The sequence below is a fragment of the Phacochoerus africanus genome, chromosome 14, assembly GCF_016906955.1.
Source record: "Phacochoerus africanus isolate WHEZ1 chromosome 14, ROS_Pafr_v1, whole genome shotgun sequence".
Taxonomy (NCBI): Eukaryota; Metazoa; Chordata; class Mammalia; order Artiodactyla; family Suidae; genus Phacochoerus; species Phacochoerus africanus.
Window position 1 is genome coordinate 33,033,479 of NC_062557.1, and position 24,774 is coordinate 33,058,252.

General features: G+C 44.5%; 1 protein-coding gene across 3 annotated transcripts; it reads right to left on the reverse strand.

The window, feature by feature from the left end:
• Positions 1-1,492: 1,492 nt before the first annotated feature.
• On the reverse strand, positions 1,493-23,973 carry COIL (coilin). Of its 3 annotated transcripts, XM_047757748.1 has the most exons (7): positions 23,697-23,973; positions 12,593-13,682; positions 12,384-12,470; positions 11,290-11,337; positions 8,907-8,976; positions 4,321-4,409; positions 1,493-2,465 (listed from the first exon to the last, which is right to left on the reverse strand). In XM_047757748.1, exons 1-7 carry the CDS (start codon positions 23,939-23,941, stop codon positions 2,400-2,402), a joined length of 1,695 nt encoding a protein of 564 aa, XP_047613704.1. In that variant the 5' UTR covers positions 23,942-23,973; the 3' UTR covers positions 1,493-2,399. The 3 variants fall into 3 exon arrangements, with proteins under 3 accessions (XP_047613704.1, XP_047613705.1, XP_047613706.1); XM_047757749.1 differs by lacking the exon at positions 4,321-4,409; XM_047757750.1 differs by lacking the exons at positions 4,321-4,409; positions 8,907-8,976.
• Positions 23,974-24,774: the final 801 nt, after the last annotated feature.

A 24,774-nucleotide genomic window follows, 5' to 3' on the forward strand; every position in this document is an offset into this window, starting at 1 on the left:
ATGACAGGAACTCCCTGAAATACAGTATTATTAACTAGAGTCAACACGCTGTACATTTCATCCCCAGGACTTAATTATTTTTTTAAGTGGTTGTTTATATCTTTTAACCTTCTTCACCCGTCTTGTCCACCATCCACTCCTTGGCTCTGGCAACCACCAATGTGTTCTGTTTGGTTTTGAGAGTCTACGTGTAGGGGCTTTCATATGGTATTTTTCTTTCTCTGACTTATTTCACTTAGCATAACACCCTCAAGGTCCCATCCATGTTATCACAAATGCCAAGATTTCTTTTTCTTTCTTTGCTGCACCTACAGCATAGGCATGTTCCTGGGCCAAGGACTAAACCCATGCCACAGCTTCGATCCAAGCTGCTGCAATGACAATGCAGGAGCCTTAACCCACTGCACTGCAAGAGAGCGCCTTCATTTTCTTCTTGGCTGAGTAACACATATACACACATACTACGTTTTCTCCGTCTCGTCATCCACGGATGGACATCGCCAATGTTTCCATATCTTGCCTGTTACGGAATGCTGCAATGAACACAGGGGTGCATTATATCTTGTCGAGCTAGCGTTTTTGTTTTCTCCAGATCAATACCCAGAAGCTGGACCATATGGTAGTTCGGCTCTTAATTTTTAAGGAGCCTCCATACTGTTTTCTATGTGGAGGTACCAACCTACATTCCCAAGAGTGCACGGGGTTCTCTTTTCTCAACATCCTCTCCAAAAAGCGTTATTTGGTTTTTTGAGAAGAGACATCCTAACAGGTGGAAGGTGAGACTGCATAGTGGTTTTGATTTGCATTTTCCATTTTGCATTTCCCTGACGGGGAGGGATGTTGAACATGTGTTCTTGTGAGTGGACCTGTTGGTGTTTATTATTTGTCTTGTTTTCCAAACCCTGGAAAGAAATCGTGCTATACAAGAACCCCAGTGGCAAGATCCATCATCAACCTCACTCCTTCTGAAGTAATACTTCTCATTTCAAATCAATTAAGTACGCATGTTCACACACATCGATGCCATGCAAATTAAAACTGGACAGCATCTTTTTTGCTGCAATAGCTCCCAGATGTTACAAACTCCACTAGACTAAACCTGGTTACACTTTTTTTCTTTTCTCTATTTATTTATTTATTTATTTTTTGCTTTTTAGGGCCACACTCAAGGCATACGGGAGTTCCCAGGCTAGGGGTCAAATCGGAGCTGCAGCTGTCGGCCTACACCACAGCCACAGCAATACCAGATCTGAGGCACATCTGCAAGCTACACCACAGCTCACGGCATTGCCAGATCCTTAACCCACGGAGCAAGGCTAGGGATCGAACATGCATCCTCATGGATACTAGTCGTTACTGCTGAGCCACGACAGGAACTCCCCTTTTTTTCTTTTAGTCAAGGCAAAACTTCCTGTTCCAGAAAATCCTTTCATGATTGTAAAACAAGACAGTAATGTGCAAACCTCAACTGATAGACGACTCAGCATGGAAGTTCAGTTCAATACGATTTTATTTAAAAATATGCAAAGCTGAAGGAGGGATCTGATGTTTTGTTAAAACAATTTTCACAGTATATATTTTAGCCTTTTTAGCACTTTGTGTGAATAATAACAGAAAAGGAAGTTTCTGTGTGAGATCCTCACTCCAGCACGCTTAGCCAGGTGCTCAAGATCTTGCAGGAAGAGAACCCTGGTCTGAGCTGATGGTCAATCCTCTCACCCGAGTGGCGCCCCTGTTCTTCCCCAGGCACACGGGAACTCTTATGTCCACTGCTCTCCGCAGGCCCTGAGAGTCCTTCATTCCGAAGCTGAGCAAAGTGTGAAAGGATTCCGTAACTCAACGCCTGCCACAAACCCAACTACCTGCCAACTTTTGACAATTACAAGTATCAAATACTTGAAATGTATAAGATGTCCCACCTTGAAGGGAACAACTTAAGTGAACAAAAATTAAGCAACATGCTTTTGTGGTTTAAAGTATTACTTAGTAAAACTTATGAAGACAAGATACGCAGCATTTATTGTACTTGGTATTATAAACTCCTAATGACGATGGCTACTTGTTGGTTTAAAAAAAAAAAAAGGGAGAGAGAGAGAGAAGAAACCATACATATTGCTTTATAAACAATGCCTGAAGGAATGACGTCATGTTTTAGATTTTGCTACTAAAATTAAGCCTGGAAGGGGTGGGGGGACGTGCTACAAAAGCAACACCCCTGTTATTTTAAACAATGAGGTAGTTTTTTCTATGCAGTAAAGTGAAGATAACCAAAAACGCATACAACTCTCAAATCTTCTTTAAAAAAAAAAAAAAAAAAAGTTCAGGTTATAGTCACTTTCACAAATAAGACATTTATAAACCATGAGGTGGAGAGGTCATACTCAGGCAGGCTCCACGCTTTACGTGTTACTTGGAGATTCAATGATCAGTCTTGGATCAATTAACTCTCTCCAAAAAACGGTGATCTGAGGAAAAACAGAAAATAGTCAGTTTAGAGACTTCATTTTGAGATCACATCACATGAATCTGCCTGTTAAAAACTTCAGTCAAGTCAGTCTCCATTTGTGCAGAATGCTCCAAGACCCGGAGTGATTTGAGTCCCGGTAAACGCAGTTCCATGGGGGTAGAAGAATCTGTTTACCTGGAATGCAGCTAAATTTTACATTAAACATATTTCATCTTTCTTTGGTTTAGGGCAGGGGCTGTTGGGGGGTGGGGTTGCTGCTTACGAAGGGGTCAGGAGGATTTGCCCAACAAGCCTCTGCGGACAGGCAGCCGGCAGACCTGGTGGGAAGCAGACTTGGCCCAGAAAGGTTATTGCTAGACTGGGGATGCCCTTTCGTGCAGCTCTGTAGTTTTTATCCTGTGCTGCCTAAAAACAGGAGGTAGTTCACATTTTACCAAGAGAAAGTGAAGCGAACATGGGCCCCACGGATGAATAACGAGGGCCATCTAGTGTCAGAAAAGGCAATTACAGGCTCTTCTGCAGGCCTCTGTTTAATAAGGCCTCTAAGAGGAAAACCTCCAACATTTAATGTTCCAGTGTAGTTTCCAAGAATACACCTCAACCAAAAAAGTGGGACTGCGTATATGTCAAATAAAGAAATACAGGAGCCTGGGCCATATCTGCTGAACCTACCACAGACCCTGAAAATGTGCTTTTGGAATAAATCCCTAAGACTGTCATGTATCCCAAAGACAAAGCAAAACATACAGTCTGGTGAGGGTTTCCACAGGTTTACACTTTAGATAAAACGTGACTTTGCAATACTAAAACTCAGACTAATATCATAACATGTTAAGTATAAACACCTTAAGAAGAAGTTTCTTAAATATAAATTCTATTCACTTTAGTGCTACCATATTCTACCGTGGCTGCCACTCCAGAAACTCTGGAAGTCTGGCTGCCTCCAAAGCTTTAAACCATATACTTCTGAAAATGGCAACTTAAGGATTTAAAGAAAGTTAAAAGACAGATTCATCGTTTTACCTCATTCTTCAGAAATATCTGTGCTATTATAGGTCAGGATTGTGGCAATATTTGGGAGGGAGTAGCGAATGCAAGGAGATGTGACGGAGATTTCTGGAAGGGCTGCTTATGTTCTTTTTCTCTGCTTGCTTGCTTTCTTTCTTTCCTTTCTTTTTTTTTTTTTTTTTTTTTTTTAGCTTTTTAGGGCCACAAAAACGGCATATGGAAGTTCCCAGGCTAGGGGTCAAATCAGAGCTGAAGGTGCTGGCCTACACCAGAGCCACAGCAACACCAGAGCTGTGTGCGTATGCAACCTACACTGCAGCTCTCAGCAATGTGGGATCCTTAACCCACTGAGCAAGGCCAGGGATTGAACCTGCGTCCTCACAGATCCTAGTCAGGCTCAATACCAGTGAGCCACAACAGGAACGCCAATGTTCTATTTCTCGATCTGGTTGCTGGTTCCTACATGTTCTTTCATGAAAGTCGCTCAAACAATACATTTCTGTGTCCTTTTTGAATGTACACGTCGGTAAAAAATTTTTTAAACATACTACGCTTTTCTACTGAAACCTTTATAAAACTGTGACTTATGCAACTCCACTATCTTAAATACAATTTGTCATCGGTGTATTTTGTCATGTGGGCTTTCTGAGGTTCAAGATGACACTCTAGCTTGCACTTGGCACTGTTATGGCCACCCCATAGGCATGACAGAGAGCCCCAAGGCCTAGATCCTTTACACTTTAAATCCAGGCAGTTCCGGAAGCTGCACTATCACCTTCCAGACCACCAGGAGCCAGTCGAGAGAATGGACGAGCAAGCAACCCCAAGAAGAGAAGCACGCCTACCCTCTTCTCCTGCGTCACAGCGTACTCCACTACCTCAGCTCCATTTTCGTTGTGATAAACCAAATCAAATTTCCCAGGTTCTTTCATGGCTGAAACCAGACGGCAGGGAGGAGAGACAAGAAGTCATTTCCCAGTAGTGAAAGTGTTCTTCTACGGGGAATTCATACCATTAGAAAGACAACCACAAACAAACTGGCCATCGATGTGGAGGCTGGGTACACACATGAAAGCATGGAGTGCTCGGTGACAGGAGACCCTTCGAAAACCCTGCACCCCCAGTAGCTTCTGGGCTACTGATAAGCAGTAAGCTTTCCTTCATCATAAAGAAACGAGTTTCATGCACTCCCAACAGCAGTCCCAGCAGAGATAATCCCCCAAATAACTAATATGTTTCAATGGGAAAAGGAATATGAATTCTGCAAAATTCTTTTTATTATTTTTTTTAATTGTTATTTCCCCAACACAATTTTCTTTTTTCCACTGTACAGCATGGGGACCCAGTCACACATACATGTATACATACTTTTGTTTCCCATTATCATGCTCCGTCATAATTAGACATAGTTCTCACAGCAGGATCTCATTGTCAATCCATTGCAAAAACAAGAGTTTGCATTTTTTTTTTTTGTCTTTTTAGAGCTGCACCCTGCAGCATATGGAGGTTCCCAGGTTAGGGGTCCAATTGGAGCTGTAGCCGCCCGCCTACGCCTACGCCACAGCCACAGCCACAGCAACTTGGGATCTGAGCCGCATCTTCGACCTACACCACAGCTCACAGCAACGCTGGATCCTTAATCCACCGAGCAAGGCCAGGTATTGAACCCGTGTCCTCATGGATACTGGAAGGGTTCATTACTGCTGAGCCACAATAGGAACTCCTCTGTAAAATTCTTATATCTTGCTGTGCCCTCACAACCTTACCAGGTGTGAATAAAGGTCTCACTTCCCAGGGTAGGGTGGGGCCATTAAAGTGACCATGCAGGGTGAAATCATGCAAAATCATCTTAATCAATGGGAAAAATTATGATCTTTACAATCTTCTGTCAAAATATTAAAACCTTTATGGGAAAATGAAAAAAATACAATTCATGTAGACGCCTATCGATGTAGTATGGTGTGATTTAAAACAGGATAGTGAGAATTAAAATGCTTTTTTTTTTTCTTTTTTTTTGTCTTTTTATATTTTAGGGCCGTACCCCTGGGCTAGGGGTCCATTTGGAGCTGCAGCTGCCAGCCTACACCACAGCCACAGCAATGCCAGATCCGAGCCATGTCTGTGACCTACACCACAGCTCACGGCAACGCCAGATCCTCAACCCACGCAGGGAGGCCAGTCAGATTTGTTTCCACTGAGCCACAAAAGGAACTCCTCTACTTCTTTTTAAATTTTTTTTTTTTTTGTCTTTTTGCTATTTCTTTGGGCCGATTCCACGGCATGTGGAGGTTCCCAGGCTAGGGGTTGAATCGGAGCTGCAGCTGCCGGCCTACGCCAGAGCCACAGCAACGCGGGATCCGAGCCGCGTCTGCAACCTACACCACAGCTCACGGCAACGCCGGATCGTTAACCCACTGAGCAAGGGCAGGGACCGAACCTGCAACCTCATGGTTCCTAGTCGGATTCGTTAACCACTGCGCCACGACGGGAACTCCTAAATTTTTTTTTTTAGCTGCATTCGTGGAGTGCAGAAGTTCCCAGACCAGGGTTGGAACCCATGTCACAGCCATGACCCAATGTCACAGTGGCGACAACACTGGATCCCCAGCCCGCCAGGCCACCAGGGAACTCCTAAAGTGTTCCATTTCTCTGTCAGAGACTTGTCGAGGGTAGTTGGAACGATGCTCACCTTCTTGTTATGTAACCACAGTACAGAGTGGGAATCTCTGCTATACCGCCTTTCTCAGTTTGGAACAGCTTGCAGTACGTTATCCTTTGAGCTGCTGACGTCATGATAGAGCTCAGAGAGGTTTTTTTTTTTTTTTTCCCACAGCTTTCTAAGTTTTTTTGCTGGTGTCACTTCTAGGACATCCTCGACCCTTTCATCACAACCACTCTCCTCATTTATGTCAAGAAGTCCACTGCCCTGTCAACATTCCCACGGTTCGCTCTTTCTTCTATGATCCCACCTAAACTCGATCTGGATGTCACTTTTAGCATTCTATCCCGTTTTGTTTCTTTGTTGTGGTTTTCATCTCTGTCGGCCAATTCCTATTTCAAGAATCCATTTTTGTAAAAAGGCACGTGGATTTATCACTGAGAAAGAGCTACACATTTTTGTATAGAGTGTTATGGAAACTGAGTAGCAGATGCACGGTGACCAACCTCCAAGAGACGTTGAAAGAAGTGACGCTGGTCACTCGTCATGATGGGCATCCTGTTTATGCAGTCAATGGTGAACTAGCGGTGCTTTATGCAGTTACAGTTGATAGGCAACATACCCAATGTCCTTGGGGGACTGGTTTTTCTTTAACTAAACCAGGGTAACTGAAGTTCATGTACATCAGAACCACGCAAAGTGAGGATTATCTGTATTTCTCTTAGACAACAGGTAAATTATTTCCTTTCTCTTTTTTTTGGTCTTTTTGCCTTTTCTAGGGCTGCTTCCCACAGCATATGGAGGTTCCTAGGCTAGGGGTCGAATCGGTGCTATAGCCACTGGCCTACACCAGAGCCACAGCAACACCAGATCCAAGCCGTGTCTGCGACCTACACCACAGCTCACGGCCATGCCGGATCCTTAACCCACTGAGCAAGGCCAGGGATGGAACCTGCAACCTCATGGTTCCTAGTCGGATTCGTTAACCACTGCGCCACAACGGGAACTCCAGATAAACTATTTCTTGATGTTCCCAAGAAGAAAAGTTCTAGTTGGACATCATCACTGTCAATCACCTGACAAGTGATCAGGCTGCGTCCCCAGAATCTGACCACAGACAAACTTCTCTGTCCACCATTCCTAAGAAGTGGGAATGGGGATGAATTAAAATGAAGCTCAATCACAAGAAAGCTGAAAAACCAGTATAAGTTGTATCTAATAATTTCCTTAATACCATAAAGGGACTTTGTCAGAAAACCTTTTTGAGTGATTTCTATGTACTGGAGTTCTGAATCTTTTACTTACTACCTTACTTAAACATGAACAGAAAATAATTGCTTAGAATCTGCTAAAAAAAAAAGAAAAAAAAGAAAAAAGGATCTTGAAAGTTCCCTTGTGCTGCAGCAGGTTAAAGATCCAGTGTTGCTGCAGCTGTGGCACAGGACAAAACTGCGGTGTGAGTTCGATCCCAGGCCTGAGAACTTCCCCATGCCATGGGTATGGCCAAACAATAAAAGGGGGACCTGCTCTACTCTCTGGCCAGGGGCCTCTATAAACACAATCCAAGTTAAGCCACATACAGGAAAAAGCATCCCTATTCCAGGATTTTAGAACCAATAATAGATGGGGTAAACCAGGGATAAAGCAGAGAACGATTTAAAATAATGTGTGCGAGTATGTATACACTTACACTTTAGACATTTTATTTTGACTTAACACAAAGAAGCGTGTTCATTTGCCAATCTTTTGAAATAAAGCTAGTAGGTCTTATAAGTCCACAAACGAGAGCTGTCTTTCTTTTATAAACCATACCCTTAATATCTACGTGCATTTCCACAATGTTTGAGTTCTGAGGTTTATTTACTTATCTATTTTTTGTCTATTTGCCTTTTCTAGGGCTGCTCCCGCAGCACATGGAGGTTCCTAGGCTTAGGGGTCGAATCGGAGCTGTAGCCACCAGCCTACGCCAGAGACACAGCAACTCGGGATCTGAGCCGCATCTGCGACCTAAGCCACAGCTCATGGCAACGCCACATCCTTAACCCACTGAGCAAGGGTGGGGATCGAACCGGCAACCTCATGGTTCCTAGTCAGATTCGTTAACCACTGAAGCCATGACGGGAACTCCAGTTCTGAGGTTTAAAGTGATGCGAGAATGCAGAAGCTATGAGTGCAATCTAAGTGCAGAGTCTTCCCAGACTTTTCCCAAATTCCTCCCAATCTCTTATAGCTGACCACGCACAGAGAATGCAAGAGCCAATTTTTCAGTAGCAATCCTGAGTCAGCAATCAACTCAGGTTTCAGAGAAATATCTTTTTGCTGTCAATTTCCATAAATTTATGTAATTTTTATGAAATTACATAATTACAGTAATAAAAGCAACGTTCCTAACAGCTTTGGAACAAATCCAACAACTTATTTAGAAAACCAACATAGGAGTTCCCGTCGTGGTGCAGTGGTTAACGAATCCGACTAGGAACCATGAGGTTGTGGGTTCGGTCCCTGCCCTTGCTCAGTGGGTTAACGATCCGGCGTTGCCGTGAGCTGTGGTGTAGGTTGCAGACGCGGCTAGGATCCCGCGTTGCTGTGGCTCTGGCGTAGGCCGGTGGCTACAGCTCCGATTTGACCCCTAGCCTGGGAACCTCCATATGCCGCGGAAGCGGCCCAAGAAATAGCAACAACAACAACAACAACAACAAAAGACAAAAAAAAAAGAAAACCAACATAGATATGAAGAACCTACATTTTCTAATTCTTTTCTAGAAGACTCACCAGGTAAGGATGAAAGAATTTCTATGTCTACTTGCTGGGTCTCCGGATTATGGCTTAATATTTTTCCTTCCTTTCAAAAATAAAAGTCCAAGTCAAAAATCAACAGGTGAAATATCCTGAATAGACTAAGACCATTGAATTGTACACTTTGAAATAGGTAAAGTGGTGAAATTTATGTTACATAAATTTTATCTCAAATTTTTTTAAAGGTTTTTAAATAAATCAACCTGTAGGGGAAATAAAACTCCCGCACACCAAGCCAGTATTCCCTTGGCTAAGGCATCCCAGGAGTAGGTACCACACAACTCAGGACAGCCCCCAGAGCCCAAAGCCTGCTAATGATTCAAACTAGCCAATCCTAAATAGTCTTTCCCCCTCTCCCCAACAAAGCTATAGCCTAGGCTTTTCTCCTCACCCCTGCTTCTGCCTCCTGGCCACACCTGGGTACTGTCCCCTTGTGGTCCCGCCTGGCTGGACACTCCCCCTTCTCTTGAGAAAGCTGAATAACAAATTCCTCTCTCAATAGTACTGACTTCTCTGTGTCATCACTCAGTCACCTCCATAAATTAAAATCCCACAGATACAAATGAGAAAAGGTCAGGGACTGAGAAGACTACACTCTTTGAAGATAGATCTGAATTTCCAAAGACAAACCTGTACAGCACAACAGAGCACAACATTGTAAATCAATTATGTTTTAATTTAAAATTTAAAAAATTTTAAAATACAAAGTTAACTTTAGTATTTAAAGATACTTTAATGAAAATCAAATTTGACACTTTAATAAACATTAGTAGATTTTAAAAATAAGGAAAACAATGAATAAAGCTGGTGATGGAGCTAGATAATAGCACTCGCAATTAAAGCAAAAAAAAAATGGTACTGATTTTTACTCTTGAAATGGTTTTGATAGCAATTTCCAAAAAGTTCTAAAAATACTGTAAATAAGGCAAAGAGCCTTCTAATATAACTATAATGACCAACATCCATTTAATATAAGTTTTAAAATAACCAACATCATCTAGAATCATAATTGGGAGAGGTTGTGGAATGTATCAATTCTATTTTATTTCTGTTTCCTCACATATCACAGAGTTAAATTAGCCATCTGTGGTAGGGTGACAAAACATCCTGGTTTGCCCGAGGCAGGTCTATTTACATATCCTTTCAGTATAAGTATTAATACAACATTAATCCTTTTCACTCATGAGCCTGCTGATTTAAATGATAAATTATGTGTTCACCTATATAAAGGAACTAAGATGATGAAAAAGATTACCCAGAACAAACCAACCAGATCCCTTCACGAACTGATTCTTTTTCTAGCCTGCTTTTTTTTTTTTTTTGTCTCTTTAGGATTGCACCCTCAGCATATAGAGGTTCCCAGGCTAGGGGTCACATTGGAGCTATAGCCACCAGCCTACGCCAGAGCCACAGCAAACCAGATCCGAGCCGTGTCTGCGACCTATACCACAGCTCACGGCAATGCTGGATCCTTTAACCCACTGAGGAAGACCAGGAATCGAACCCGAGTCCTCATGGATGCTAGTCGGGTTCATTAACCGCTGAGCCACAACAGGAACTCCTAGCCTGCTTCTGAGGAAAGGTTCTTACCAAGATTTTAAAAGGCTTCCAAGGTATCAACTCGGATGAAATCACATCTCCTTGTACCTTATCTATATTACTATATTAATATTACCAATTATTATATTACCTTTTTAAAAATGGACTTACACACTGAATCTCACATTGAGCTAAAAAAGTGCCTTTTAACAAGATTTTCAACAGAATTTTGAATGGGTTAGAAAGGGAAGGAAACAGGTGATGCTATAATCCCACTGAGTCAAACTTTTACTCAGCTGGATAAAGTTCTTATGTCAATATGAAGTTCCATATAAATATTAAATTAATAAATGCCAAGGATAATATTTGTGAATCACTTGTGATTAACTGGTAATGCAAAAGAAACATACTAGACCATAATAACCAGCAGTAATTCACAAATACACAAAATAGATTCCAATGCTGAAAATAATCAAATTTTCTGGCTGAGATTATTTATGATTTTCTTTCAGTTTAGGATCATGGGGAAGAGGTACTCAAACAACTGTGTGTCTAAGCTGATTATTTTAAACAAGTGAGTAAATAAAAATAAACCTGCCATTCCCATTCTACATTCTTCCCAAGTGTTAAGAAAAATGACACTGGAAGACTTCAAAGTGATGAAATTAAAAAGTTCGCATTTTGATAATACTTTAATTTTCTACTTTATGGCATTATTTACCCCATAAAAATCCATATTATCCATATTGACAGTATTAAATCTGACTTTAGCTTCTCTTAACATACTGACACTTGATTATTTTCAAATAAAGGATCTTACCTTGTAGTCAGAGATATCAGGAAAATAATCGGATGTCAGTTCCAAAAGCTAAAAAAAGAAGAAAACCTCATCAATACCCAAGCCCTGTGGTTCCTTTCCTTCTACTCCTGAGAAAGCAAAACAGGCAGTGTTGGGTGCCCCCTAGACACTCTAGGGGCCCTACTGTGAGCCTATGGCAAAACGGGGGTTCCAGTAGGAAAGGTTTATTGGGGTTTTGGGTGGTTTTTTGGATGATATGAGGGACCCCTTTTTTTTTTTTTTTTTTGCTTTTTAAGGCTGCACCTGCGGCATATGAAGGTTCCTAGGCTAAGAGTCTAATAGGAGCTACAGCTGCTGGCCTACGCCACAGCCACAGCAATGCTAGATCCAAGCCATGTCTGCAACCTACACCCCAGCTCAAGGCAACGCCGGATCCTTAACCTGCTGAGCAAGGTCAGGGACCGAGCCTGAAACCTCACATTTCCCAGTCAGATTCGCTTCCTCTGTGCCACGATGGGAACTCCTGTGGGACGTTTTTTTAACTGAGCACTTCTATGTTCCAGACACCAGGCTGATCCACTATTACTCATTTGGGAAACAATTCCTGGGCACCTACTACATGCCAGGTAAGAGAATATGAAAAATATGCTCCAGGGAGGGTTTTTATAAATATGACATAATTATGAATTACAGTTTAATAAGTTTGTTAAATTTTATTAATATAATTTATAAATTCTATTAAATTATAAATATAAATGTAATCTGATGTGCTGATGAGTAAGTTTGTCTGGAAGGGGAGAAAATCTTTTTTGCCGTAATTGCTATTGTTTTAAACTGTACCTTTTTTTTTTTTTTTCTTTTCCCTGGCTTTTCTGGGGCTGCTGCCGCAGCATATGGAGGTTCCCAGGCTAGGGGTCTAATCAGAGCTACAGCTGCCGGCCTACGCCAGAGCCACAGCAACACGGGATCCAAGCCGCTCTGTGACCTACACCACAGCTCACGGCTTCGCCGGATCCTTAACCCACTGAACAAGGTCAAGGATGGAACCTGCAACCTCATGGTTCCTAGTCGGATTCGTTAACCACTGAGCCACTATGGGACCTCCTAAACTGTACCTTAAATGCAATCTTTTCTCCAACTTGAGGGGCAGCTGCTAACAGCGGTAAGAGACTGTAGTCCCTCTTCCGTGTCTCGACGGGATTCTGAAAAACAGATTCTCGATGTGATTCGTCACTGGTGAGAAGAACGTGAACCCACGACATCAACTCCAGACGCACTATGTATGGGAAGGGGGAGAGGTAAACCCACAATAAATAAGACTAACCTGGATAATCGTAGAGGAGTTTGTCACCATTTCATTCAATTGCTGTTGCTTCTGATACTCAGCATTTCTATTTAAAACACAGGGACCGGCGGGCCCCCGGCCTCGACCTCGCCCCCGCATCCCCCGACCCCTCGCCCCCTTCCAAGAAAGAAGGTCCTCTCCTCTGCCCCAGCCTCTTCCCATACTGGTGGGGACAGTCACGTTGGGAGGAGGACCAAGGGCCTGCCTGCCACCAGGGGCATTTGGAATCTGCGACGATGGCCCTGGGCACGCTCTTCCGGTCAAGAAGCCTCCAGGCTTTAAGGACTCCGCCGCACACTCGCGGGCATTCTTGGCCCTCACGCACGGGTCATCGGACTCGGAACTTGAGTCGGAACTAGACGAGGATGTGCCGGTGGTCTTGCCCTTGATGGGCGCAGAGGTACAGCCAGCTTTTGTCGTCACTTTGTTTGCAGCTGTGGTTTGCACAGAGGGTCCTTCCTTTGACACCTCGGTCGACGTTTTCCCCGAGGAACGTCGGACCTCCGAGATGACATTGCTGAGACCATCACTGGTGGATTCGCCAGAAGACTCGGACTCTGAGGAGGAAGCGGGACTATCTTTTGTTCGAAGGCTTGCGCCACTTTTCCTTTTGGCTTTCACCAGGTTGTTTCTAGCAGGAGGACCTTTTGGGGACGTGCCCTTCTGGATGGGCCACTCTTTCACCGACTGTGCTTTAGGAGCCTTGGGCGTCTTTGCCTGTTTTTTGTATTCACGTTTCTCCTTTTTCTTTGACGATTTTCTTTCGGTCTCTCCATCGTCGTCGTTGTCATCATCCATGACACTACACGTGGTTTTATTTCTCCTCTTGTTTTTTTGACTCCCACTCTGATCTGTGACAGCTTTTGGTTCCAGGTCCAAGTTCTTCTCACTGTTGATGTTCTCGTGCCTCTTCCAGGGCTTCTTTGAATTTCTGCAATCGAGTTCGGTTTCTTCATCCTCCTCCGACTTAAATGCCCGCTTCTTGGCTTTTCTAGCCACTAAAGGAGTACTGTCACCATTACTAACTGCTACAGGACTGTCAGCAACTCCTCTCTCTTCTAATTTAACTCTATCAAAAGAACAAGAGAGAGAAAACTTCAGTAGGCAATTCGTAAGAGGGCTCCAGGATGTAGCTATAAACTAAGATTACTGAAAACTGTCACTGTCATCAATTAATAAAAAAAAATCAAATTAAAAAGTAAAAAAAGTTTTAAAAAGCTAAAAAATTAAAGAGGACAAAAGGCTCTCTCTTTTTTTTTTGTCTTTTCTAGGGCCACACCCGAGGCATATGGAGGTTCCCAGGCTAGGGGTCGAATAGGAGGTATAGCCACTGGCCTATGCCACAACCACAGCAATGCCACATCTAAACCACGTCTGCGACCTACACCACAGGTCACGGCAACACCGGATCCTTAACCCACTAGATTCGTTAACCACTGAGCCATGACGGGAATTCCCCACAAAATTCTCTTTTTAACAAAATGGCCCATATGGCATCACTTATGGTCAACTTTCAGATGACTAGTTTTACATACTGATCATCTGCTGCATCCTAAACATTTTCTATAGATCTCCTCTAATCTGAATACCACCACGAAGTGGTGAACATCACTCTTTCATTTAAAAACAGGTCACAGAGTTACCGTCGTGGCTCAGTGGTTAACAAATCCAACTAGGAACCATGAGGTTGCGGATTCAATCCCTGGCCTTGCTCAGTGGGTTAAGGATCCGGTGTGGCTGTGAGCTGTAGTGTAGGTTGCAGATGAGGCTCAGATCCTGCGTTGTTGTGGCTCTGGCGTAGGCCGGCAGCTACAGCTCTGATTAGACCCTTAGCCTGGAAACCTCCATGTGCCACGGGAGCGGCCCTAGAAAAGGCAGAAAGACAAAAATAAAATAAAATAAAATAAAATAAAATAAAATAAAGTAAAAATAAAAATAAAATAAATAAAGTAAAATAAAATAAAATAAAAACAGATCACAAGGAGTCCCCTTGTGGCTCAGTGGAAATGAATCCAACTAGCACCCATGAGGACACAGGTTTGACCTCCGGCCTCGCTCAGTGGGCTGAGGATCCAGTATTGCAGTGAGCTGTGGTGTAGGTCACAGACATGGCTCAGATCTCATGTTGCTGTAGCTGTGGTGTAGGCTGGCAGCTGTAACTCCAATTGGACCCCTAGCCTGGGAACCTCTATATGTGGTCCTTAAAAAGCAAAAAACAAAAACAAAAACAAATTATACAACTCAACAGCAACCCAAATGAAAACCAACAACCCAAATGAAAAATGGGCAAACGACCTGAATAGAGGAGTTCCCATTGTGGCGCAGCAGAAACAACTCCGACTAGTATCCATGAGGATAGATCACTCTGGATGAGTCTGTGAGGGTGATATTAACATTTGAACTTGTACACTATCTAAAGCAGATGGCCTTTGTGAGCAGATGGTCCCAATGTGAGTAGGCTTTGCCCAATCCATTGACCGCCTGAATAGAATGAAAGATGGAATAAGAGGGAACTCGTGATCCCTGACTGTCTTTAAGCTGGGATATCGGTAGTGCTTCTCCTGCCTTCAGACTAGGACTCAGACTGAAACACACCATCAACTCTCCCAGTTCTCAGCCTTTGCACTGGGGCTGGAGCTTTATCAGAAGCCTCCCCTCGTCTCCAGCCTGCTGACTGCAGACCCGGGGACCTCACAGCCTCTATAATCTCATGAGCCAATTCTTTATAATAAATCTCGTATCTATAGCTATAGCCATAGCTATGTATGTATCTATATTGTCTCCTATGACTTCTGTTTCTCTGGAGAAGCCTAATACGCAATTCATCCAAAATTACTTCACTACAGTAAAGGAATTCTCTTCCTCCATGAGCTGACAATGGCAATTCTAATAGGTACAGCCCAATGACAGAAAGTGAGGGAGTGTTCCTGGTGTCAAGCACACAGAGGGTGCTTAAAAAAATGCCTGCTAAAAACATACACTGTTCTTTCAATACATTTACATCTTTCATCAAGTTTCTTTTACAGGGAAAGATGTAGACAATCATATTTGAAAATAAAGTACAGCTGGTGAATAAGAAAATCTATTATCGGCATTCTTTAAATTTTTTAAGGTATAATAATCCTATAGCTTCATCTCAGTGTGATAGTTGAAAAAAATCTTTATTCTTCAGAATGCACAAACACACAGACACATGCAAATCGAGGCAAAATAAAAGCTACCAATATGAGGAATAAGATGGAGAGAGAAATAAAACACTGAAAGAACAGGGATTTAAATTATAAAAACACATCACCCCCCATTCTCGAATGTGGACGTGGGCATCTAGCAGCAAGGAAGTAATTCTTAAACTGGCAAAAGCTGGTTTGGCATGCTCTGATTCTAAGAACTACTAAGGAATTTCTAGAATATGGAACTTTCCTTAATTTTTTTTTCTTGCTTTTTAAATTATTTATTTTTTAGCCATACCACAGCATGTGGAAGTTCCTGGGCCAGAGATGAAATTCAAGCCACAGCTGTGACCTACATCACAGCAGCAGCAACACTGGATCCTTAGCCCACTGCGTGCTGGACCAGGGATTGAACCTGCACTGCTGCAGAGACAACATCAGATCCTTAACCCACTGCACCACAGCAGGAACTCCTTATTTTTTCATTTTTTTAAATTTTACTGAAGTATAGTCAATTTACAATATTGTGGTAATTTCTGCTGTACAATAAAGTGATTCAGTTATACATATACACATACACATATCCTTCATTTTTCAGAGTTTTTTCCCACATAGGTTATCACAGAATATTGAATAGAGCTCCCTATGCAGCAGGTCCCTGTGGGCCAGTCATTTCACATACCACCGTGTACATATGCCAATCCCAAACTCCCAATCCATCCCTTCCCCTCCTTAACATTCTTTTTCTTTTTCTTTTTTTTTTGTCTTTTTGCCATTTCTTGGGCCACTCCCGCGGCATATGGAGGTTCCCAGGCTAGGGGTCAAATCGGAGCTGCAGCCACCGGCCTACGCCAGAGCCACAGCAACATGGGATCCAAGCCGCGTCTGCAACCTACAGCACAGCTCACGGCAACGCCAGGTCCTTAACCCATGGAGCAAGGCCAGGGATCCAACCTGCAACCTCCTGGTTCCTAGTCAGATTCATTAACCACTGAGCCACGACGGGCACGCCCTTTCTTAACATTCTTGATTAATTTGTTTTCACTTGTAGCAATGCTACGATTCAAGTTTCGATTCTGAGATGCTCAATTAGAGCCAAACCTTCCATCACACTTTGAAAATGACAGCAAGACCTTCTGTTCAGCCACCGTGGGCCGTTAATTCACTGGAACACCACACGTGCTGCCTGCGGTGTAGGCAGGACCTGTGGCTTTCAGAAGGGTCTGCAACACCATCATGCTTTCAAACGCAGCTCTTGGCATCATCTCACCCGCTTCTGCAGACCGTGGATCTGTGGATACTGGACGTGTGATTGCTGCAGCCTTGCTATCTGCTATTCCTGAAGAGACTAATTTCAGTTTGGGACATATTAAGATTGAGAAACAAAAGGCCATCTGCAGAACAAGGATCAGGCAACCTGGGCCTGCTCAGGTACCGTTCTTTTCGGGGTGGACAATTTCCCTGGCAATGCTCTTTGTTTTTCCATTGGATCACTGTCTTTTTACAAACAAAGGTGACTCTAGCCATTCTTTTGCAACGAAAAGTGAAATTAACTGTACAATTAGCAATGAAACAGATTTGATTCCAAGAAAGTTTTCAGACTCTCCACTGTCCATTCAAACTCTTTACAGGACAAACTGGGTAGTATTATCAAAATGCAAGGTATTCCCTTTACATTTGCGATTTTGCTTCTAGGATTCTATCAGACAGAGATACAGACATGCTTATCTTCACTGCCTGGCACACACACCCCCACACCCCATTGCCTGCCAAGGCCAAAGTGATTGTCTGGATTCAAATGCTTCTTCTGCCTTTCGTTACATTTTAAAAATATCGTTACCTCAACCTTTCTTGTCAGTAAAAACGGAGGTTATGATAACAATTATAGAACTCGGAGTTCCCATCGTGGCGCAGTGTTAACGAACCCGATAGGAATCATGAGGTTGCATGTTTGGTCCCTGGCCTTGCTCGGTGGGTTAAGGATCCAGCGTCGCCATGAGCTGTGGTGTAGGTTGTAGACGAGGCTCGGATCCCATGTTGCTATGGCTCTGGCGTAGGCCAGCGGCTACAGCTCCGATATGACCCCTAGCCTGGGAACCTCCATATGCCATGGGAGTGGCCCTAGAAAAGGCAAAAAGACAAAATAAAATAAAATAAAATAAAATAATTACAGAACTCAAATGAGCTTTCATATTCAGTTAGAGCAGTGCTGGGCTCAGAGCAAGTGCTTTCCAATGTTAACTCTAATGTTTATTAATACAATGATCAATCCTCTGAGGGCAGGAGGTGGTGGGTTTTCAGTGAACTTGCCCCATCAGATGGAGGTGAAATTCAACTAAGAACTCGAAAGCAGGGATCTGAGATCTCTTTGGGTCCCATCTGTTCCCTGCAGCCTCCCTCCTGCCTGGCTGCTGTTCTCAGCGCCCTGCATTACCAGCTTCAGAGAATTAAGTTCTTTGACCAAGGGCACACAGTTAATGAGCACAGAGCCTGGATTCGAACCCAGGGCTCTGACTCCAGGCCCTGAGCTCTTAATCACTCTGCTCTCTTACCTTTCATACAATATTGAACAAAGTAGCTCATATATTGTTGACATAAATACAGACCTATACAACTGTTTTAGTGGCCAGTTTGACAGTACCCATCAAATTTTAAAATTTGACGAGGGTGTGCCCCTTCCAGGAATGTACCTACTGAATCACTGCCAAGTACACAAAGATACACAAGTATGTTACAGGGAAAATCAGACAACTGCTGCCAAGGTCTGAATGTTTGTGCCCCCCTACATTCCTATGTTGAAATTCTAACCCCCAATGTGACGGTATTAGGAGGTGGGGCCAGTAAGATGTGATTCGTTCATAAGGTGGCGCTCTTGTGAATGGGATCAGTGCTCTTATAAAAGAGACCCCCAGGGCTCCCTAGGCCCCTTCCTCCATGTAAGGATACAGGAAGAAGGTCCCACCTATGAACCAGGAAGCAAGCCCTCACCAGACAATGAATCTGCTGGCACCCCAATCTCGGACTCCCCAGCCTCTAACTGTGAGAAACAAATTTTTGTTGTTTATAAGCTACCCAGTTTATGGTATTTTTATTATAGTAGGCCAATCAAACTATGATAACAACCTAAAGTAGCCATTAATAAAGGGCTGATTAAATGGATATGGTCATACAAAGGAATACTATATGGCACTGAAAAAGAATGAGGTACATCATGGTTAGAATTCCTTGGAGGTCTAGTGGCATTTTCACTGCTGTAGCCCCAGTTCAATCCCTGGTCAGGGAACGGAGATCCCACATCAAGCCACTGCACACCACAGCCTAAACAAGTAAATAATAAAAAGAACGACGTATGTCACATACTATGCATACTAAAATGAAAGATACCCAAGACACATTAGGTTAAAAAGTAAGATTCCGGACAAAGTCTATGTTACAATGACATGTGTATTTTCAAAGTATAAGTATAGGAGTTCTTGTTGTGGCACAGCTGAAACGAATCTGACTACGATCTGTGAGGACGCAGGTTCAAGCCCTGCCTCACTCAGTGGGTTAAGGATCCAGTATTGTCGTGAGCTATGGTGCAGGTCACAGCTGTGGCTCAGATCTGGTGTTGCTGTGGCTGTGGTTCAGGCCGGCGGCTACAGCTCCAATTTGACCCCTAGCCTGGGAACCGCCATATGCCAGGTGTGTGGCTTTTAAAAGCAAAAAAAAAAAAAAGTATAAGTATATATGTTTGTACACGTATAGAAAAGACACCCCAAATTTAACGATGATACTTCTGGAGAGTGGGACATGGAAAGAGTACATGAGAAAAGAAATAATTTCAACTTTTTTTTTGGCTTTTTAGGGCCACACGCATGCCATATGGAGGTTTCCAGGCTAGGGGTCAAACTGAAGCTGTAGCTGCCAGCCTATGCCACAGCCACAGCAAGGCCAGTTCCGAGCCACATCTGTGCCCTATACCACAACACTGGATCCTTAACCCACTGAGCAAGGCTAGGGAATCGAATCTGCGTCCTCATGGATATTAGCCAGATTCGTTTCCACTGAGCCACAATGGGAATTCCCCACTGTGAACTATTTTCAAGTTGTTGTTTGTTTGTTTTGTTTTTGCCACAGTCACAGCATGAGGAAGTTTCTGGGCCAGGGATCAAACCTGCACCACAGCAGTGACCCAAGCCACAGCAGTGACAACACTGGAGCCTTAACCCACTGAGCCACCAGGGAACTCATGAAGTATAACTCTTTTTCTAAACAGCAAGCCTTCTTTTTGTTTGTTTTAATAAAAGAACAGGAGAGTTTCCGTCGTGGTGCAGCGGAAACAAATCCAACTAGGAACCATGAGGTTGTGGGTTCGATCCCTGGCCTCGCTTAGCGGGTTAAGGATCCAGTGTTGCCATGAGCTGTGGTGTAGGTCTCAGACATGGCTCGGATCCCACGTTGTTGTGGCTCCAGCATAGGCCAGCGGCTACAGCTCCAATTCGACCCCTAGCCTGGGAACCTCCATATGCCATAGGTGTGGCCCTAAAAGGACAAAAAGACCAAAAATTAATTAATTAATTAATTAATCAAATAAATAAAAGAACAGGAAGGGACGACTAACGCTCGAGAATGAAAGCAGCCCAGGCCTACCTGCCATTGGTCTCTATTTACCCACGGGCATTGGACAAACATGCTGCTCAATATGAGAGAGAAGAGCTCTCAGTATTTTATATCCCAAAACCATCAGCCGGCTATGAAACGAGGCTTAATGTCAAGAGACCCAGAGCTGCACAAAGATCAGCAGTCTCAACGGCAAGGACCTGCTTTGGCACGCGAGGTTTCAGGAAACCCATTGTGCCCCCAGCCTGGCTCAGACACTGTCTTCTTCATGCCCAGTGCCAGCCTCACAGACATTTCAGAGGGGGCTGGCTGGCTATCCAAGGAGCTACTGATCACAGCAACGTGCAAGGAGAACTCGAATGTTCCCTGTCAAAGAATCAGTATTAAATGCCACAGCATTAAGAGCGAAAGAGGAGAGAAGGCACTTTGTCTCCTCACAGAAGGGCTCGCTCTACCTGGTCCTTCTCCAAACCAGGTGCTGCGCCCAGGCCTCTGTGACGCTCTCTTCAGGGGGTGCCATGGACTAAACTGTGTCCCCTCAAAATGTGTATGTGGAGCCCCAACCCGCAGCACCTGTGACTATGACAGGGCCTTGGAAGAGATAATGCAGTGAGGACAAGGCTGTGAGAGTGAGCCCTTATCCAGTCTGACTGGTGTCCTTAGGAGAGAGAAAATCTGGACACACAGAGACACCAGGTCATGTGTCTTTCTGTGAGGACAGAGAAAAGGCCACGTGAGAACCCAGGAAGAAGGGAGACAGATGTCTGTGAGCCAAGGAAAGAGGCCTCAGAAAAAAAACTGCATCTGCCAACATCTTGGTCTTGGACTTCCAGCCTCCAGAAATGTGAGAGGGAAATTTCGGTTGCCTAAGCCAGCCCATCGGTGGTATGCTGTTACAGCAGCCCTAGCAAACAAACTCTGGGGCTCCAGACAAACAGGAGCACTTCCTCCTCCCAGGAGAGTTGGGGACGGCCTTCAGGAGCTCCCTGTCTGTCGGCAGCCTGGGAGCAGAGGAAGGAAGATTCTGGAGGCTCAAGACAAGGGGCTGTGAAGAAGCGGCTGTGACAGACACACAAGTGTGAAGACGCCCCTCGAGCCTCCAGGGTTAGCTCTCAGGATTCGCACAACTGGGTTCCACTTCTCCTCAGGAGAGTCCTCTCAGCACTCTTGGCAATCCCGACAGAGTCCTTTTGAAGGTCCAACTCTTCTCTTGGGAGTTCCCTCTGTGGTGCAACAGGATCAGCGGCATGTCTGCAACACCAGGATGCAGGTTCAATCCTGGCCGGCGTAGGGGTGGGTTAAGGATCCAGCGTTGCCACTTGCTAAATCCCAGCAAGTGTGGCTGGGACTTGATCCCTGACCTAGGAGCTCCATGTGCCACAGAACAGCCTCAAAAGAAAACAAGAAAACACCAGGATGCAGGTTCAATCCCAGCTGGCATGGTGGTGGGTTAAGGATCCATCGTTGCCACTTGCCAAATCCCAGCAAGTGTGGCTGGGATTTGATCCCTGACCTAGGAGCTCCATGTGTCACAGAACAGCCTCAAAAGACAACAAGCAAACAAACAAACAAACAAACTCTCCTCTCCTCACCAAGCCAGGGTAGCTTTTGCCTCCACAACCACACTGGGCCACCCAACATTTCCTACCCATCCTTCAAGGTACTGCTAGATTCCCTGACCATCTGTGTGTCACGAAGATCTCTCCTTTCTCAGCCATCTTCCCCACTAGCAGCAAAACCTGGTTTAATTATGCAGTGTCCATACGACACAAGAAGATAGCATACAGAAACACAACACTGGTTCTTTCAATCTACTCCAACAATATTAAGTACTTTCCAGAGAAGAGAATGTTTTCCTTCTGTAGCTCTGAAGAAGAGTGAGTCTGTCAGGGGAAGACAGTGAGTGGCTGGGGGCACCAAACCACAAAAACACACAAAACTTCCAAGTGCAACCTCTCCTAAGACTTGCCCTTACTGAAGCCAGTTGCACGGGTATTTCTTGACATATGCAAGTTTGCATTTTGGTGTTCAGGAGGAATTCTGCCTGCCATTGCGCTGTATTTATTTCTTATAACAGCCTTCAAGGTGTGCTTTTGACATCATTAATTATAAAGAGTGTCATGTCTAAAGGATTCATGAATTGAAGTGTAACTGCAGCTGGTTATTGGTAAGTCATTAATTCACTAGGCAGGAGAGAGATCAGAAAGTAAACAGGAGACATTGCAGTCCTTACAACTGTAATATTTAAACAACCCCTGAACTGCAGAGGGAATGAAAACCTATTCCACAGGGAACTAGAAGGACAAAGAACTTTTTGAAACTTGGACTACTTCAAATTGTCACTGGAAACACCTAAACATTATTAGACAATCATAGTGTACCTGATTTTAAAAGAAAGATACACACATAGACTCAAAGATGTAGTAATTATTTGAAATGAAATTCCCTGATGTTCTGAAGAAATCTTAGGAATCTGAACATGCTCTGGGGAAAGGAATACGCAGCCTTTAACACAGGGAGGAAATAGCCTGGTTCACAGCTCTAGAATTTTTTTCACGTAGCTGAAGCTTTAAAAACAACCCTGAATAAATCAATCCAAGATTTGAATCCGAACTGAAATGATCGTGTCTCACCATTTTATTGAGACAAACCAATCACACGCAGGCAGTTTATACCACAGCTGCTCCTTGATACTCATCTCAGTGTCATTTTTAACAAATTTCCAGAAGCATATTTAAAACGATTTTGACCCAAAAGGGTCTCAAACACCTATTTAAGGGAACCCAGGTAAGACCCAGAATGACACACAACCAGTCGGGGGGTGGGGGGACGGTGTATCGCGTGAGCACTGAGGTTGGACGAGCCGCACGTGGTGACGAAAACAAGACTGCTGGTCCTTTTGCTTGGGTCTCAGGCACCTGACCCAGGGGAAGGCACGCCCGCACGCCTAACACAGTGCCTGGCGAAGGAAGCACCCGCTAAACCAAAGCTCGAAGAACGCAGGCTCTGCCCAAACCCAAGATCAAGGTTTCTCCAAGTTTGCTCCAACAACCTCCAGAACCAGCAGCATCCTGGGAAGGATGCTCGTTACAGTGCAGACTCCTGAGCCCCCCATACCAGACTAGACCAATCAGAATCTCCGGGGTTCTGGGGGCAGTGCACTTTGACAGCCACGCGAACCGGGACCCCCCCCCCCTCCCCTCCCCGCCCCTCCCCTCCCCTGACGGTCTCCAGAGGCCTGAGGCGCCTCGGGCATGCGCAGGCGCGTCCCCGACGCCCCGCGCCCCCGCCCCGCCCGCCCGCCCGCGCACCTGAGGCTGTCGTTGTCTCGTACGAGGCGCGCGCTCTCGGCTGGGGGCAAGAGCCCCCCGTCCAAGTAGAGGCCCAGGAGGGCCCCAGAACTGAAGCCGAAGCGCTGGCGGATGAGACTGATGAGATCCGTGACAAATCGGCATCTGTTCAAGTCGATGAGAAGCCAGAAGGACGTGCAATGCGGGGTGGCCGGCGGCGGGTAATCAAATTGAAGCCGTAGCCTAACCGTCTCGGAGGCTGCCATCTTGCTCGATGCGCAACGGAAGCCGAGAGACACCACCGGGCTACCGAGAGGCGTGCTCGGGGGCCCGCCCCCTAGAGCCTGCTAACGTGTGCCACCTCTTGGTGGCAAGCGACTGCTACAGGCTTGGGGACGGGCAAGGAGGCGGAACGGGATTGATTCAATGCGATTGTTCAAGACAGGGCAAAAGTATAAGCGAAATGTCTTCACTCTTTTCCGACTAAGCGCTATGTAGGGTCCGAATTTAGGCAACTCACTAGATAAAAAAAGCACCGCTCAGCGGTGATCTTCTAAGGTCTTTACTCATATACATAAAATAACTTCAAAAAATTGACTCCCCATGTATTTCGTTCACAAAATTTTTCATCATACAGAGTTGCAAAAGATGGAATTCCTAATGCAAATATTGGCATTTTGAAGCAACACTATTAATCTTTTAAAGGGATCCAGGGGAATTTAAATACCTTAGCGGTAATACCTAAGTAAAATATAAAAAATAAGCCCTCAGCAGAGTTCCCGTTGTGGTGCAGCGCAAACGAATACGACTGGGAACCATGAGGACGTAGGTTCGATCCCTGGCCTCGCTCAGTGGGTTAAGGATCTGGCGTTGCTGTGAGCTGTGGTGTAGGTCGAAGATGTGGCTTGGATCCTGCATTGCTGTGGCTGTGGCATAGGCCGGCAGCTGTGACTCTGATTAGACCCCTAGCCTGGGAATCTCCATATGCTGCGGGTGCACCCCTAAATATATATATATATATGTGTGTGTGTGTGTGTGTGTATAAAATAAAAGGAGCTGTGTGGGAGTTTTTTAACTATCCATGTCTCTATGGATGGAT